Source organism: Tachypleus tridentatus, chromosome 2, assembly GCF_004210375.1.
Source record: "Tachypleus tridentatus isolate NWPU-2018 chromosome 2, ASM421037v1, whole genome shotgun sequence".
In the NCBI taxonomy this organism is placed as follows: Eukaryota; Metazoa; Arthropoda; class Merostomata; order Xiphosura; family Limulidae; genus Tachypleus; species Tachypleus tridentatus.
This window is the reverse complement of record NC_134826.1, coordinates 153,911,104-153,927,832: the sequence shown is the minus strand read 5'-3', so window position 1 is coordinate 153,927,832 and position 16,729 is coordinate 153,911,104. Positions and strand designations below refer to the sequence as shown.

Below are 16,729 nucleotides of genomic sequence, written 5' to 3'. Positions count from 1 at the left end.
TACTGAAATGACGATGAAGTGTTCAGGAATCACTGAAATGACGATGAAATGTTCAGAAATTACTGAATTGACGATGAAGTGTTCAGGAATTACTGAAATGACGATGAAGTGTTCAGGAATCACTGAAATGACGATGAGGTGTTCAGGAATTACTGAAATGACGATGAAGTGTTCAGGAATCACTGAAATGACGATGAAATGTTCAAGAATTACTGAATTGACAATGAAGTGTTCAGGAATTACTGAAATGACGAAGAAGTGTTCAGGAATTACTGAAATGACGATGAAGTGTTCAGGAATCACTGAAATGACGATGAAGTGTTCAGAAATTACTGAATTGACAATGAAGTGTTCAGGAATTACTGAAATGACGAAGAAGTGTTCAGGAATTTATGAATTAACGATGAAGTGTTCAGGAATTACTGAAATGACGATGAAGTTTTCAGGAATTACTGAAATGACGATGAAGTGTTCAGGAGTTACTGAATTGACGATGAAGTGATCAGGAATTACTGAATTGACGATGAAGTGATCAGAAATTACTGAAATTACGATGAAGTGTTCAGGAATTACTGAAATTACGATGAAGTGTTCAGGAATTACTGATTTGACAATGAAGTGTTCAGGAATCACTGAAATGACGATGAAGTGTTCAGGAATTACTGAATTGACGATGAAGTGTTCAGGAATTACTGAAATTACGATGAAGTGTTCAGGAATTACTGATTTGACAATGAAGTATTCCGCTGTATTGTCGTAAAACGTTTTATGACGTTGGATAAATATCTCACAAGTAAATAATCTTAGACATTATACAACCTTGAAGGCTATAGTGCAGTAATTTAGTCTTCTAATTGGTATTATATTTCTTAGTTTATGATATGAAAGACTAACGCACATTTTATTTACATATTAGCACCAGATATATCATTTTAACCACACGATAGTGTTGGAACAATCAGAATTATTATTAAAAAAAGTTGTCACAATAAGAAGTACTATCCTTTGCATAACAATATATTACTGAGTATTGAAAATAATTAATTAAGATAAGAATACATTTAACATATAAATAAATACAACATATAAATAAATTAACATACCTAAGCCTACACGATCTGCAGTAGCCTCTCGATTGATCCAAAACGATACCCAGGATAAGACAACGATAAGTATACAAGGAACATAAATTTGAATGACGAAATATCCCATATGACGTCTCAGGTTAAAGTTCACTTGTAGCACTGAATAGATACCTAGTCAAAATAGTGTTAGATTTACTTCAAGTACCATATTTGTGATATTAAAGTTTAAAAGATTTCCTGAAGTGGACACTTTTTCAGATCAAACTCAAACATTGTATATTAGCTGTTATACCCGTTCCCTGGATTGAAGTTATGTACAGTCATGTGAAAAAGTTAGGACACCCTATGAAAGCCTGTGTATTTTTGTAACATTTTTGGATATATAGATATTTAATATCAATGTTAACAATACTGACAGATTATAGGAATATAACTAAACAATTAAAACTGAAGAAAAGACTTTTCAAGATCTTCTGTAAATGTAATTCTACAAAAATGCATATTCTAACTGAGTAAAAAGTTAGGACACCCCCACATTTATTCCCGCTTGAAATGGCTCAACTCACACACAGGTGCACATGATTAGAAGATCGTTGCTCAGCATTTTGAATGAGGCTTGCCCTATTTAAACCTCAGACATTTAGTTTTGTGTGCTCCTGACTGTTAAAGTGAGAGTGAGCACCATGGTGAGAGCAAAAGAGCTGTCTGAGGCCTTCAGAAAGAAAATTGTAGCAGCTTATGAGTCTGGTAAGGGATTTGAAAAGATCCCAAACGATTTTGAAATCAGTCATTCCACTATCCGGAAAATAGTCAACAAGTGGAGGGCTTTCAAAACAACTGCCAACATGCCCAGGTCTGGTCGTCCAAGCAAGATCACCCCGAGAACAGACCGCAAGATGCTAAAAGAGGTCTCCAAACACCCTAACATGTCATCACGGGACCTACAGCAGGCTCTGGCTACTGTTGATGTGAAAGTGCGTGCCTCTACAATTAGAAGGAGACTGCACAAGTTTAACTTGCATGGGAGGTGTGCAAGGAGGAAACCTTTGCTCTCTAAGAGAAACATCAAGGCCAGACTAAAGTTTGCCAGAGAGAATGTAGACAAAGACCAGGACTTCTGGAATAATGTTCTTTGGACAGATGGGTCCAAAGTTGAATTATTTGGACACCAGAACAGAGGACATGTTTGGCGTAAACCAAATACAACATTACAGGAAAAGAACCCCATACCAACTGTGAAGCATGGAGGTGGAAGTATCATGGTTTGGGGCTGCTTTGCTGCAGCAGGACCTGGACAGCTCACAATAATAAAATCCACCATGAATTCTTCTGTGTATCAGAGGGTGCTTGAGGATCATGTGAGACCATCTGTACGAAAATTAAAGCTGAAGCGGAACTGGACTCTGCAACACGACAATGACCCAAAACGTACCTGTAAATCCACCAAGGACTGGCTGAAAACTAAGAAATGGAGTCCTGGAATGGCCGAGTCAAAGCCCAGATCTTAATCCCATTGAGATGCTGGAGGTTACTTGAAACGGGCTGTACATGCAAGAAACCCCTCAAACATCTCACAGCTGACAGAATTCTGCATTGAAGAGTGGAGCAAACTTTCTTCAGACCGATGTCAGAGACTGGTAGATGGCTACAAGAAGCGTCTCACTGCAGTTGTTTCAACCAAAGGGGGTAACACTAGATATTAGGGTACCCCTAATTACTGAATTGACGATGAAGTGTTCAGGAATTACTGAATTGACGATGAAGTGTTCAGGAATTACTGAAATGACGATGAAGTGTTCAGGAATTACTGAATTGACGATGAAGTGTTCAGGAATTACTGAAATGACGATGAAGTGTTCAAGAATTACTGAAATGACGATGAAGTGTTCAGGAATTACTGAAATGACGATGAAGTGTTCAGGAATTACTGAATTGACGATGAAGTGTTCAGGAATTACTGAAATGACGATGAAGTGTTCAGGAATTACTGAAATGACGATGAAGTGTTCAGGAATTACTGAATTGACGATGAAGTGTTCAGGAATTACTGAATTGACGATGAAGTGTTCAGGAATTACTGAAATGACGATGAAGTGTTCAGGAATTACTGAAATGACGATGAAGTTTTCAGGAATTACTAAATTTTAATTGGTATTATATTTCTTAGTTTATGATATGAAAGACTAACGCACATTTTATTTACATATTAGCACCAGATATATCATTTTAACCACACGATAGTGTTGGAACAATCAGAATTATTATTAAAAAAAGTTGTCACAATAAGAAGTACTATCCTTTGCATAACAATATATTACTGAGTATTGAAAATAATTAATTAAGATAAGAATACATTTAACATATAAATAAATACAACATATAAATAAATTAACATACCTAAGCCTACACGATCTGCAGTAGCCTCTCGATTGATCCAAAACGATACCCAGGATAAGACAACGATAAGTATACAAGGAACATAAATTTGAACCAGTTAGAATATGTATTTTTGTAGAATTACATTTACAGAAGATCTTGAAAAGTCTTTTCTTCAGTTTTAATTGTTTAGTTATATTCTTATAATCTCTCAGTATTGTTGAAATTGAGATTAAATATCTACATATCTACAAGTGTTACAAAAATACACAGGCTTTCATAGGGTGTCCTCACTTTTTCACATGACTGTATATCCATGTTTAATGAAAGTTTATGAAATATTACCTTCCCTAAAAAATATAACGCACAAAATGTGAAACTCCAAGTTTTCATGTACCTTTGCCTAGACCCAACAAACTTACATGCCAGAATTGGTGAAGATTCATCAACATGGGTGGAGTAGTACGAAAAAACGGAAAAACGCCATAAAGACAGCAAAACACAAAATGTAAAAATTACTTGTGTCTGGACACAATGAACCTCCATATCAAATTTCGTGAAGATCTATCTGTAGTGGGTGAAATAGTGATAAAAACGTCCTTACAAACCGCAAATCGTAAAATGCAAAACTGAAATTTGTTTGTATCTCTCCTAATGTAGCACAGATAGTCCTCGAGTAGCTTTGTGCGAAATTCAAAAACAAACTCTCCTAATGAGCCTTGATACCACCTTTGACGAGTGTCATCCACACCTTGCGAGGTTGTTGATTGGACTCATAACAAACAGTGCTATCATATTTGTATAGGTGGATCTAACGAACCTCCATACCAATTTTCGTGAATGTCCATCCACACCATGCGAGGTTGTTGATTGGACTCATAACAAACAGTGCTATTATATTTGTATAGGTGGATCTAACGAACCTCCATACCAATTTTCGTGAATGTCCATCCACATCATGCGAACAACTAACATGAACATAAAACAGGTGGCACTGTTATATTTATATAGATTTATGTATTATATACTTCACTATTAACAGTAGGCTATAGAATAACTGGCACATGTTACCTAACAAATGTCGTACACAAGTCTGCACACTGTTTTATGTTTTAAGCGCGAATTCCAGACCTTTTAAGTAGGGAGTACTGAACATTAGTACGAAAGGTTTTATGTTCGGCCATTTCCTTACACTTTCGGCAATCGTTTTCGCTAGTACTCACCACCTGTGTGAAAACGGACCGTAACCGGCCCACAGGTCCCGGGCGCGCCGGGTAAATAGGTGAGAGGAAGCTGAACAAACAGTGTCCATCCAGTCTCAGACAAACTATGCCCCCTTCTCCTACTGAACAAACAGTGTCCATCCAGTCTCAGACAGACTATGCCCCTTCTCCTATCCCATGTTCACATGGAACCCTTCTCCACCTCAGTCCTCAAGGTTCTCACTTGAGTATTTGCTACTACCACCAAGATGTGCACCAGCGGCGGCTCCGGGCGGGCTCGCGCCCCGGCACCTTCAACGCTCGCCGCTGCGGCATAAGTCTCCACCTCGTGAAATTTACATCTGGATTATTAACATCCAAACAAATTCACAATGTTTAATTAGTAAAATGTCAACTCTTTTACATCTGGATTATTAACATCCAACCAAACTCACAATGTTTAATTATTAAAATGTCAACTCTTTTACATCTGGATTATTAACATCCAACCAAACTCAATGTTTAAAGGTTGAAAAATGTCAGCTATTTATCAGTTTACATCAGAATTATTGATAACTATGTTCCAATGTAACTCACCAGGTTTAAACGCTATCGTAGTATTACGATATGGGTAATCTTTGAGGTCAAACTGAGATAAAACGAGGCCTTCTATCAGGCTAACTGTGCCATCTTTGTCCCAACGATAAATTACTTCATTCGATGTGTAACTATCTATTTGGTGAAGTAATAGAACAAAACATTTCAATGAGGTTTAGTATTTAAATTTCAAAAGGTAAGCAGACATACTTTAAATTACAATTTGTTATAGAATTATTGTTTAGTGATAACAAGATTACCATTAAGTAATGTACTTATAGCAATGGAGCATCAATATTATTGTTTGTTGAACATTTATGTATGTGATACCCATTTGTAAGTGTAAAAATAAAATATGAAAGTTATACCATCTAAATGCTAAAATATATGTTAATATGAAACTAACATAAATTATATTATGAAGTAAAAAGTTCGTTTTACGTAAAAATATAATGAAAATAAACCACATGATTATCACACAGCAAGATATGTTTAATATGATGCACGAATGACGTATATAGAACAGGAACGGGTTTCGAAAGGAAACCCCTAGAGCAAAAACAAAGTATGCTTCCTGTCTATTTAAACCTGACCTTTGAAGACTAAGCCAAAGTTCAGTGGATACTGTGCATTTACCTAGCCATGTATGAGGGAAAATGTACCTAACCATTCTTGTGTGGGGAAGGTTTTCCTAGCCATACTTGTGTGGGGAAGATTTACTTAGCTATTCTGGTGTGTGTGTGTGAGAGGGAAGTATTCACCTGGCCATTCTTGTGTGGGGAAGATTTACTTAGCCATTCTGGTGTGTGTGTGTGTGAGGGGGAAGTATTCACCTGCCATTCTTGTGTGGGGAAGATTTACCTAGCCATTCTGGTGTGTGTGTGTGAGGGGGAAGTATTCACCTGGCCATTCTTGTGTGGGGAAGATTTACCTAGCTATTCTGGTGTGTGTGTGTGAGGGGGAAGTATTCACCTGGCCATTCTTGTGTGTGGAAGATTTACCTAGCCATTCTGGTGTGTGTGTGTGTGTGATGGGGAAGTATTCACCTGGCCATTCTTGTGTGGGGAAGATTTACTAGCCATTCTGGTGTGTGTGTGTGAGGGGGAAGTATTCACCTGGCCATTCTTGTGTGGGGAAGATTTACTAGCCATTCTGGTGTGTGTGTGTGAGGGGGAAGTATTCACCTGGCCATTCTTGTGTGTGGAAGATTTACCTAGCCATTCTGGTGTGTGTGTGTGTGAGGGGAAGTATTCACCTGGCCATTCTTGTGTGGGTAAGATTTACCTAGCCATTCCGGTATGTGTGTGTGAGGGGGAAGTATTCACCTGGCCATTCTTGTGTGGGGAAGATTTACCTAGCCATTCTGGTGTGTGTGTGTGAGGGGAAGTATTCACCTGGCCATTCTTGTGTGGGGAAGATTTACCTAGCCATTCTTGTGGGTAAGGGAATTTACCTAGCCATTCTTGTGTGGTGTAAGGTTTACTTAGCTGATCTTGTGTGGTATATTCAGATTTGTGGGGAAGATTTACCTAGCCATTCTGGTGTGTGTGTGTGAAGATTTCACCTAGCCATTCTTGTGTGGGAAGATTTCCCTAACCATTCTTGTGTGGGGAAGATTTTCCTAGCCATACATGTGTGATGGAAGATTTACGTAGCCATTCTGATGTGGGAAAGATTTCCCTAACCATTCTTGTGTGGGGAAGATTTTCCTAACCATTCTTGTGTGGGGAAGATTTTCCTAACCATTCTTGTGTGGTATAAGATTTACCAAGCCATACTTGTGTGGGGAAGATTTACCTAGCCATTCTGGTGTGTGTGTGTGAGAGGGAAGTATTCACCTGGCCATTCTTGTGTGGGAAGATTTACTTAGCCATTCTGGTGTGTGTGTGGAAGTATTCACCTAACCATTCTTGTGTGGTATAAGATTTACCTAGCCATTCTTGTGTGTGTGTGAGATTTTCCCTGGCCATTCTTGTGTGGGGAAGATTTATTTAGCTATTCTGGTGTGTGTGTGTGAGGGGAAGTATTCACCTGGTCATTCTTGTGTGGGGAAGATTTACCTAGCCATTCTGGTGTGTGTGTGTGTGAGGGGAAGTATTCACCTGGCCATTCTTGTGTGGGGAAGATTTACCTAGCCATTCTGGTGTGTGTGTGAAGGGAAGTTTCACCTGGCCATTCTTGTGTGGGGAAGATTTACCTAGCTATTCTGGTGTGTGTGTGTGAGGGGAAGTATTCACCTGGCCATTCTTGTGTGGGGAAGATTTACCTAGCCATTCTGGTGTGTGTGTGTGAGGGGGAAGTATTCACCTGGCCATTCTTGTGTGGGGAAGATTTACCAGCCATTCCGGTTGTGTGTGTGAAGATTCACCTAGCCATTCTTGTGTGGGGAAGATTTACCTAGCCATTCTGGTGTGTGTGTGTGAAGGGGAAGTATTCACCTGGCCATTCTTGTGTGGGGAAGATTTACCTAGCCATTCTTGTGGGTAAGGGAAGTTACCTAGCCATTCTTGTGTGGTGTAAGGTTTACTTAGCTGATTCTGGTGTGTGTGTGTTCTGATGGGGAAGATTTCACCTAACCATTCTTGTGTGGGGAAGATTTACCTAACCATTCTGGTGTGTGTGTGGAAGGGAAATTTCACCTAACCATTCTTGTGTGGGGAAGATTTACCTAGCCATTCTTGTGGGTAAGGGAATTTACCTAGCCATTCTTGTGTGGGGAAGATTTACTTAGCCATTCTGAAAGATTTCTAATTATGTGGTGTAAAGATTTACCAACCATTCTTGTGTGGTATAAGATTTACCAAGCCATTCTTGTGTGGGGAAGATTTTCCTAGCCATTCTTGTGTGGGGAAGATTTACCTAGCCATTCTGGTGTGTGTGTGAAGATTTCACCTAGCCATTCTTGTGTGGGGAAGATTTACGTAGCCATTCTGGTGTGTGTGAAAGATTCACCTAACCATTCTTGTGTGGGGAAGATTTACCTAACCATTCTTGTGTGTGTGTAAGATTTACCTGGCCATTCTTGTGTGGGGAAGATTTACCTAGCCATTCTTGTGTGTGTGTGAAAGATTCACCTGGTCATTCTTGTGTGGGAAGATTTACCTAGCCATTCTTCTTGTGTGGGGGGAAGATTTTCCTAACCATTCTTGTGTGGTATAAGATTTACCAAGCCATACTTGTGTGGGGAAGATTTACGTGTGGGGAAGATTTACCATTCTGGTGTGGGAAGAGAAGTATTCACCTAACCATTCTTGTGTGGGGAAGATTTACCTAACCATTCTTGTGTGGTATAAGATTTCACCTGGCCATACTTGTGTGGGGAAGATTTACCTAGCCATAGGGGAAGTATTCACCTGGCCATTCTGTGGGGGAAGATTTACCTAGCCATTCTGGTGTGTGTGTGTGGGGGAAGATTCACCTAGCCATTCTTGTGTGGGGAAGATTTACGTAGCCATTCTGGTGTGTGTGAAAGATTTTCACCTGGCCATTCTTGTGTGGGGAAGATTTACCTGGCCATTCTTGTGTGGGGAAGATTTACCTAGCCATTCTTGTGGGTAAGGGAATTTACCTAGCCATTCTTGTGTGGGGTAAGATTTACTTAGCCATTCTGGTGTGGGATAAGATTTACCTAGCCATCCTTGTGTGGGGAAGATTTACGTAGCCATTCTGGTGTGGGAAAGATTTCCCTAACCATTCTTGTGTGGGGAAGATTTTCCTAACCATTCTTGTGTGGTATAAGATTTACCAAGCCATACTTGTGTGGGGAAGATTTACGTAGCCATTCTGGTGTGGGAAAGATTTCCCTAACCATTCTTGTGTGGGGAAGATTTTCCTAACCATTCTTGTGTGGTATAAGATTTACCAAGCCATACTTGTGTGGGGAAGATTTACCTAGCCATACTTGTGTGGGGAAGATTTACGTAGCCATTCTGGTGTGGGAAAGATTTCCCTAATTATTCTTGTGTGGGGAAGATTTTCCTAACCATTCTTGTGTGGTATAAGATTTATTAAGCCATACTTGTGTGGGGAAGATTTACGTAGCCATTCTGGTGTGGGAAAGATTTCCCTAACCATTCTTGTGTGGGGAAGATTTACATAGCAATACTGGTGTGTAGGAAAATTCACCAAGCCATTCTTGTGTGTAGTAAAATTTACTCAGTATTTTTTCTGTTTTGTAAGATTTACCTAGCTATTTCTCATATATTGTAAGAACCACCTAGCTATTTCGTGTGTGATGGCTACTCTTGTGTTGTGGCAGTTTACATAGCCATTTCCTGTGTGATGTAAGATTTTTCCCTAGTCATTCGCGTGTGGTGTAAGGTTTACATAACCATTGATTTTGTTTCCTTAGGTTTACCTAGCTATTCTTGTGTGGTGTAAGGTTTACATAACCATTGATTTTGTTTCCTTAGGTTTACCTAGCCATTCTTGTGTGGTGTAAGATTCACGTATCCATTTATTGTGTGATAAAAGATTTACGTACTTTTTTCCTGTTTTGTAAGATTAGACCTACCTATTCTTGTGTGGTGTATGATTAAACCTACCTATTCTTGTGTGGTGTAACATTAAACCTACCTATTCTTGTGTAGTGTAAGATTAAACCTACCTATTCTTGTGTGGTGTAACATTTGACAAACCATCTTTCATAGAGGTTTGTTTTAGAAAAACAATAATGAACAACAACACTGGAAGAAGTGTTTTCAATGGTAAAACAGAACCTCGAAAACTTTTCACACTAAAAACTTAACCACTAACATTGAAGGAAGTATTACCAACAATTACAGAGGACCTGTAACATTCTTCACACTAAGGACTTAACCACAAACACTGAAGGAAGTACTACCAATGATTACAGAGGACCTGTAACATTCTTCACACTAAGGACTTAACCACAAACACTGAAGGAAGTACTACCAATAATTACAAGAAACTTCGAACATTCTCAACACTAAGGACTTAACCACCAACTTTGGAGGAAGTGTTACTAACAATAACAGAGAACGAAGTACTTAATCATCAACACTAGGAAAGTGTTACTAACAGTATCAAAGAACTAAGTACTTAATCATCAACGCTGAAAAAAGTGTTGTAAACAATAACAGAGAACTGACTACTTAATCATCAACACTAGAAGAATTGTTATGAACAATAACAGAGAACTAAGTGCTTAATCATCAACACTTGGAGAAGAGTTCCCAACAATAACAGAGGATTAAATACTTAACCATCAACACTGGAACAAGTGTTACGAACAATAACAGAGAACTAAGTACTTAATCATGAACACTGGAAGAAATGTTACCAACAATAAAAAAATTAAGTACTTAACCACCAACACTAGAGGAAGTGTTACCAACAATAACATAGAACTAAGTACTTAACCACTACACTGGAGAAAACGTTACCAATAATAACAGAGAACTAAGTACTCAAGCTATATCACTGGAGAAAATGTTACCAATAATAACAGAAAACTAAGTACTCAACCATCAACACTGCAGAAAATGCTACGAACAATAAGAAAACACTAAATACTTAACCACTAACACTGGAAGAAGTATTTCCAACAATAATAGAGAACAAAGTACTTAATCATCAGCAATGAAGGAAGTGTTACCAACAACAACAGATAACTAAGTACTTAACCACTAACACTGGAAGAAGTGTTACCAACAACAAAAAAGAACTAAGTACTTAATCATCAACACTGGGGCAAGTGTTACCAACAATAACAGATAACTAAGTGCTCAATTATCAACAATAAAGGATATGTTACAAATAATAACAGAGAAATAAGTACTTAATCATCAACACTGGAATAAATGTCACCAACAATAACAGAGAACTAAGTACTTAACTATCAACACTTGAACAAGTATTACCAACAATAACATAGAACTTATTACTTAATCATGAACACTGGAACAAGTGTTAGCAATAATAACAGAGAACTAAGTACTTAACTATCAACACTGGAACAAGTTTTACCAACAACAACAGAAAACTAAGTACTTAACCACCAAAACTGGAGGAAATGTTACAAACAATAACAGAGAAAAGGAGTACCTAACCACCAACACTGGAGAAAGTATTACCAACAATTACAGAGAACCTGTAACATTCTTCACACTAAGTACTTAATCACCAACACTGGAAGAAGTGTTACCAACAACAACAGAGATTGAAGTACTTAATCATCAACACTGGAAGTAGTGTTACCAACAATTATAGAAACGTTGGAACATTGTTGGTAATAAGGACTTTGACCACTCTAACATATTACAAGAAAACGTGTTAAAGTGTACACCATAAATTAATGAAATAATTAAGTGTCAGTTTTAAAGAGGATTTACTAAAATAACAATCATAATAAATGTTAGCTCATAACTGAAGCTTCGTGAGAGATGATATTTATCGTAATAATTGAAACACATCAGTAAAGACAGTGACTTACAGCTGCCGAAAATTAGTGGACATGATTGGTGATCCATAGGGAACCGCTGGAGTTCCATCAGACATTTTGCTTTGATTGTCAATCTATGTACAAATGTAAATAAACACAGTTCGCTCTTGCAATAATCTAACTTCAATTGAAAATAAATGAACAGACAGTTTCTTATTTACTACAATCGTATTTTAATTGAATTAGATGATACCCAAGAGAGGAGCTATTGATGTCAAATATAAGTTTTGACGAAAGGAATCTAATGTGCTGAATTTTTTTTAATGCACGAAGAGATATGAGTTAAGGTATTACAAATATGATCTGATCATAAATGATAAAATAAAGGAGACGATATTCGGTTTGAACAGACTTTTCAAGACTATGAACACCTCTTTTTGTTTATATGATGTATATCTGCGTTAGTCGTTCCTAAGGAAAAAACTGTGGGGAAGACAGCTAGTTAACGTCCTCAACAGGCAACTCTTTAGTTAATCTTTACTAATGAAAAGTAGGATTGATCATAACATTATAACGATTCCACAGATGAAAGGGCTGAGATGGTTAGTGACGGTATTCGAACCTACATTCTGTGAATGTTGAATAGAATACTATTATACAGTAGGTCAGAGCGAACAGAAAGTGGTTCCGTTAGATTAACTTCGTACATAACATTGACCAAAGTCCCCAGGCATATCAGGAATAAACTACAATGACAAGGTCTGTACTTCAATTATCAGTAATAGATGAAACGAAACCAGATTTTCAAGATAGTTAACACTGATAATTTGATAGCTTGTCATTTTGTATAGTTTGTCAACTGTTTTATAATAGACAGTATATCATTCATTGTAGGTTGTCGGCTGTTTAATAATGGATAGTATATTGTTCATTATATTCTGTGGACTCTTATAATGGACAGTACATCATTCATTACATTCTGTCGACTGTTTTATAATAGACAGTATATCATTCATTGTAGGTTGTCGGCTGTTTAATAATGGACAGTATATTGTTCATTATATTCTGTGGACTCTTATAATGGACAGTATATTGTTCATTATATTCTGTGGACTCTTATAATGGACAGTATATTGTTCATTATATTCTGTGGACTCTTATAATGGACAATACATCATTCATTACAGTCTGTCGACTGTTTTATAATAGACAGTATATCATTCATTGTAGGTTGTCGGCTGTTTAATAATGGATTGTATATTGTTCATTATATTCTGTTGACTCTTATAATGGACAATACATCATTCATTACAGTCTGTCGACTGTTTTATAATAGACAGTATATCATTCATTGTAGGTTGTCGGCTGTTTAATAATGGATTGTATATTGTTCATTATATTCTGTGGACTCTTATAATGGACAGTACATCATTCATTACAGTCTGTCGACTGTTTTATAATAGACAGTATATCATTCATTATAAGTTGTCGACTGTTTTATAATGGACAGTAAATCATTCATCATAGGTTGTGTAGAGGCCCAGTAGGAAGGAAAAAAATAATTTGGGACAGCTTTGTCGCAGTGGTTCGGGATTTCTTGGGCAATCACAAGGCCAAAAATTATGTGGAACTGGTTGAGACTCTGGTGAAGAACTACGGCAAAATGGGTTGCAGGATGTCCCTGAAAGTCCATATCCTTAAGGCTCATCTTGAGTGATTCAAGGAGAACATGGGAGCATATTCTGAGGTGCAAGGCGAGTGCTTCCACCAAGGTATATTGGACTTTGAACGCCGCTACCAAGGAGCGTATAACGAAAACATGATGGGAGACTATATTTGGGGGTTGATACGTGAAAGTGATTTACATTACAGCCGAAAAACCACTCACTTCTAAACATTTTTGTATAACTTTAGTATAAGTATATGTAACTCATGATTCATATGTTGTTTTCTTCAGATCTTATGTAAATGAAAATGTGCAAATTTTCCTCTTTTTACATAGATAATAGGTTAATTTCTAAGTTTCATTATCTAGGTGACGAAAACAAAGTTTAAAGGGAATAATGGCCATTTTCTGTACTTTTACAACATAAGCAATTAAGAAATAACACATACTATCCAGGAACAAAATGTGTGTTACATAGTGTTATAGTCTGTTGACTGTTTCATAATAGACAGTATATCATTCATTATAGGTTGTGGACTGTTTTGTAATGATATCATTCATTATAGATTGTCCACTGTTTAGTCTTGCTTATGTTCCTTTTTAAAGATAATAATTTGAGTTAACGTCAGAAATAAACTTCATAGTTTTCTGCATTCTGTTAAATATAGTTGTATATATCAAAGAACGTCTTTAAATGTTTAGTTTTGTACATCATTGTACTTTTGAATGCTTAGTTTTGTACATCAAAGAAACATTTGAATGTTTAGTTTTGTACATCCCTTAGCTTTCATTTCTCAGCGTAGTAATGGAATGTTAAGTATTGTAAGACGGATTTCACTAAAAATTTATATTCTTTGAAGTTCGGATGGATTTAATATAATAATAAAAGCCAAGTTCTTTATTGTAAGCAAGGGGGGATACTGTATATCCCTAGACCGTGTGTGCATGTGAAGAATTTTTATCTTCAAGATAGAACAGCTGAAGGAGTACTATATTGGTTATAAATAACAAAATATTTTAGGTAAAAGTTCCTTAGACAATCTGGCGTCACATCTGTATAAAAACATTTATTTGTTTCTTGTAAAGTTGACTGGGAATTCAATAATTTCGTTTAAGCCCGTGACTAGAAGAATAAGTGAGGGTAAAACCAGGGACAACTTTATTTTTCACAAAAAGTTCATTTTTAACGACGGAGGTTTCACTAGTACAGAAGTACAGACTGAAAGATTTGTATATAGTTTATCCAAAGAACCGGAAGTGACTTTGACATTCTTGTCTCAACAAGAGGGAACAAACTTAAGTTGGGACAATCTTCTCGATGTAATTTTAGGTTTCTGTTTATTTATAAAGCTTATTTTAACAATTGTAATATAAGATTGAAATTTCCACCTCATAGAGTAGAGGACTTGTCCATCCTGGAATATCCTCAGCAACTTGTTTGGTCTGGTGATGGTGTGTAAATAGGACCCCATTCCGTTGTGGAAGTACGTGTCAGGTTTCCATATTCGTTCTAACATTTTGATATTCAAACTAAGGCTCGTTATGGGTGCTTCAAACTGCAATCGTTCATCTCTCCACTTCTGTCGAAAATAACAGTCCATCGAATATTCCTATAGAAATATAGAAGGTGAGAAGTAAGCTCTAACTCTCAAAATATCTCCACTTCTCTTCAAAATAACAGTCCATCGAATATTTCTATAGAAATATAGAAGGTGAGACGTAAGCTCTAACTCTCAAAATATCTCCACTTCTCTTCAAAATAACAGTCCATCGAATATTCCTATAGAAATATAGAAGGTGAGAAGTAAGCTCTAACTCTCAAAATATCTCCACTTCTCTTCAAAATAACAGATCATCGAATATATCTATAGAAATATAGAAAATGAGAAGTAAACCCTAACTCTCAAAATATCTCCACTTCTCTTCAAAATAACAGTTCATCGAATATTCCTATAAAAATATAGGAGATGAGAAGTAAGCTCTAACTCTCAAAATATCTCACTTCTCTCCGAAACAACAGTCTATCGAATATTTCTATAAAAATATAGGAGATGAGAAGAAAGTTCTAACTCTTAAAATATCTTCACTTCTCTTCAAAATAACAGTTCATCGAATATTCCTATAGAAATATAGAAGGTGAGAAGTAAGCTCTAACTCTCAAGATATCTCCACTTCTCTCCGAAATAACAGTTCATCGAATATTTCTATAGAAATATAGAAGGTGAGAAGTAAGCTCTAACTCTCAAAATATCTCCACTTCTCTTCAAAATAACAGTTCATCGAATATATCTATAGAAATATAGAAGATGAGAAGTGAGCTCTAACTCTCAAAATATCTCCACTTCTCTTCAAAATAACAGTTCATCGAATATATCTATAGAAATATAGAAGATGAGAAGTAAGCTCTAACTCTCAAAATATCTCCACTTCTCTTCAAAATAACAGTTCATCGAATATATCTATAGAAATATAGAAGATGAGAAGTAAGCTCTAACTCTCAAAATATCTTCACTTCTCTCCGAAATAACAGTTCATCGAATATTTCTATAGAAATATAGAAGGTGAGAAGTAAGCTCTAACTCTCAAAATATCTCCACTTCTCTTCAAAATAACAGTTCATCGAATATATCTATAGAAATATAGAAGATGAGAAGTGAGCTCTAACTCTCAAAATATCTCCACTTCTCTCCGAAATAACAGTTCATCGAATATTTCTATAGAAATATAGAAGGTGAGAAGTAAGCTCTAACTCTCAAAATATCTCCACTTCTCTTCAAAATAACAGTTCATCGAATATATCTATAGAAATATAGAAGATGAGAAGTAAGCTCTAACTCTCAAAATATCTCCACTTCTCTTCAAAATAACAGTTCATCGAATATATCTATAGAAATATAGAAGATGAGAAGTAAGCTCTAACTCTCAAAATATCTCCACTTCTCTTCAAAATAACAGTTCATCGAATATATCTATAGAAATATAGAAGATGAGAAGTAAGCTCTAACTCTCAAAATATCTCCACTTCTCTTCAAAATAACAGTTCATCGAATATATCTATAGAAATATAGAAGATGAGAAGTGAGCTCTAACTCTCAAAATATCTCCACTTCACTTCGAAATAACAGTCCATCGAATATTCCTATAAAAATATAGAAGGTAAGAAGTTAGCTCTAACTCTCAAAATAAATCCACTTCTTTCCAAAACAATAGTTCATCAATTACTACAATAAAAATATACAAAATTACCTCTCACAGTAATATACGAAATTTGAAACATTGTGTGAAAAGGTTTAGAAGAAATCTATACAGGAAATATTGATTTTTATTATTTATTCGTATAAGTAAAACAAAAATGTTTAACATTATAAACACATACTCCAACTGAATTTTTTTTCATATT

General features: G+C 36.3%; 1 protein-coding gene across 3 annotated transcripts in view; it reads right to left on the bottom strand.

Annotated features, from left to right (window-relative positions):
- The window catches only part of LOC143245394 (gamma-aminobutyric acid receptor alpha-like), a 52,413-nt gene that overhangs the window by 11,931 nt on the left and 23,753 nt on the right, over nt 1–16,729 (bottom strand). For all 3 annotated transcript variants that reach the window (XM_076491685.1, XM_076491683.1, XM_076491684.1), the window contains exons 4-7: nt 14,719–14,939; nt 11,715–11,797; nt 5,261–5,395; nt 1,104–1,256 (exon numbers count right to left, since the gene is read on the bottom strand). In XM_076491685.1, the coding sequence (XP_076347800.1) occupies nt 1,104–1,256; nt 5,261–5,395; nt 11,715–11,797; nt 14,719–14,939 (592 nt within the window). The remainder of the gene's footprint in view (nt 1–1,103; nt 1,257–5,260; nt 5,396–11,714; nt 11,798–14,718; nt 14,940–16,729) is intronic.